General features: G+C 52.5%; 1 protein-coding gene across 1 annotated transcript in view; it reads right to left on the bottom strand.

Annotated features, from left to right (window-relative positions):
- The window catches only part of EIF3M (eukaryotic translation initiation factor 3 subunit M), a 19,574-nt gene extending 17,620 nt beyond the window's left edge, over positions 1-1,954 (bottom strand). The window contains exons 1-2 of the mRNA XM_027908007.1: positions 1,838-1,954; positions 292-424 (exon numbers count right to left, since the gene is read on the bottom strand). Of these exons, the coding sequence (XP_027763808.1) occupies positions 292-424; positions 1,838-1,879 (175 nt within the window). The 5' untranslated portion in view covers positions 1,880-1,954. The remainder of the gene's footprint in view (positions 1-291; positions 425-1,837) is intronic.
- Positions 1,955-2,179: the final 225 nt, after the last annotated feature.

The following is a 2,179-nucleotide window of genomic DNA, read 5'->3' as shown; positions in this document are numbered from 1 at the left end:
CAGAGAGAAAACCCTGGTTTACATACACCTCGCTACGCCCTCGGGCATACAAGGCACAGTCGAGCTCGATTTCTGACTTCTTCAAAGGGCTCTGCATGTTTGAAAGAAGGGAGGAGCAGAGCACATGCAGATTTTCCGTGGCAGTGATGGAAGTAAGCAGTTCCAGCTTTATGAGAGTGTATGGCTTGTACATTAACACATGCTGCACGCTCCTAAACTCTGCCAGCTGGTACTCTTTGAAAGCACTGGTGGCGAAGTTTAGCAAAAGCAACAAGACTCAAAGGTGCAAACCTTTGTCATCCTCTTTCAGGCACACATCACACACTTCAATGATCTGTGCCAAGTCCACGTGGAGTCCACCTTCAGCGTTTTCTTCGGAGATTTCCGCTCCTTTGGATTTCAGGTAAGCTCGCAGTTCTGCAGCCTTAAAAAAAAAAAAACAAAACACAAAAAAACCAGAAAGACAACACAAAACAAAACAGTTGTTTTGTGAACAGCAAAGTCAGAGGAATTGAATTTCATACAGATTTTTGTTCTGCACCCACTCCTCTGTCCCCATCAATCGCTCAGGCTTCCTCTCACTGCTCCCTGTCACCCTGTACCCTACAACAGTCTCTCTCCTCCAATTTAAGGTACAACCCACGTATCAACTCGGTGCCAGACTGCAGCACTTGCTACAGCTGGTTTGTCAGTCACTGAGTCAGTCACACAACCTTTGCACCTTCTTACAGTGTGAAGGTGCCACTTACAACTGGTTCCTTGCACAGCAGGCCGAGTAGGTTTTTGTGACAGAGGTGCTCTCTTACAAATGTTTATTATCCTTTACTGTCTTTGAAAACTTCAGGCAAACAGTAAAACCATTTAGTTGCTTCTTCACCAGAAATGGGAGGTATAAACCAGAAAAAGGTTATAAATTTTAGAGAGGGCAGAACTTACAGTCTTCACACAACTTTAAAGACAGTTTCCAATTTATCACAGAATGGTTTTGGTTGGAAAGGACATTAAAGATTGTCTCGTTCCAACCTCCCTGCCATGGACAGGGAACCTTCCACCAGGTCAGGTAGCTCAGAGCCCCCTCCAACTTGGCCTTATAATGCTACAACCTGCCTTACACTGTTAGGATTTAAACCTGCCCTAAGAAAACACCTTTTCCTCAGCGACAGGCCTTTGCATTGACCTCACAATCCAGACTCAGCAGCAACACCATAAACCTTAAAAAACAACCACACAACTTTTGGCACAAGGCACCTCTGATGGGGATGCTGCCGTGATGACACAGAGTGTCATTTAGGTAAAGTTCAAAGCCAAACCATTGCAGAACCATCAGACAGCGCTAAATTAATGCTCTTTGGCCCCCTTGCTGCTCCCAGGATGTTTCAAACAGCAAGTGAAAAGTGGATGAAGGCTGTGTGTGCATTTCTTGCAGATTTCCAGCTGTCTGTATATACACCACCTCCAAGACACTGGGATCAACAACCCCCAAACTCCGAAGTCGCAACAAAAAAAGCATCGCGAAGACAAAACTCCCAGTTCCCACGCCCGGAGCTCCGAGCATCCTGCAAAACCCAGGCGCGTAAGTACCGCCCGCACGCGAACCGGCTTTCCTCTCCTAAACAAAAAGCAGGGACGAAAAGGAGGCGACGAGCACTGGAGAGGGAGCAGCAAGCACGGCAGCTGTGCTCAGCGTCTCTGATCGCCCGTTCGATCTCGGCAGGGAAGCGCCCGGAGGATCCCGCGGAGCGCCCGCGGCCCCGGCGGGGTCGCTCCCTCCGCCGCCCCCGGCCCGGCGCGGCCCCCCCCGGCCCTGCCCGGCCTTCCTCCCGCTGCGGGCGCTGACCTGATCCTCCTCGGTGATGTCGATGAAGGCCGGCACGCTCATGGCTCCGAGCACGCCGCGCTCCGGAAAGGCGGATCGGCTTCCGCCGCCGCGCCCGCCCGGCTCCCCTTCCGCTTCCCGCCGCCGGCGGGCGGGGCCGACACCCGACAGAGCCCTGCCCTTCCTTTCCTTTCGCTTCCTTTCCTTTCCCTTCGCTTCCCTTCTGTTCCCGGCCCAGCCCACCGCAGTGCCCAGGCGGAGACTGAGCCTGAGGCCGCTCCTGCCCGGCCGCGGCGCGCACTGTCTGCCCCCCCAGCACCCCCTTAACAGTTTAAATGCTTTCCGAGTGATTTTTTTTTTTCC

This window comes from Empidonax traillii, unplaced genomic scaffold, assembly GCF_003031625.1.
Source record: "Empidonax traillii isolate 1590-97213 ecotype Southwest subspecies unplaced genomic scaffold, ASM303162v1 scaffold1599:size102157, whole genome shotgun sequence".
Taxonomy (NCBI): domain Eukaryota; kingdom Metazoa; phylum Chordata; class Aves; order Passeriformes; family Tyrannidae; genus Empidonax; species Empidonax traillii.
Note: the sequence above shows the minus strand (reverse complement) of the source record. Positions and strands in the feature narration are given on the sequence as shown.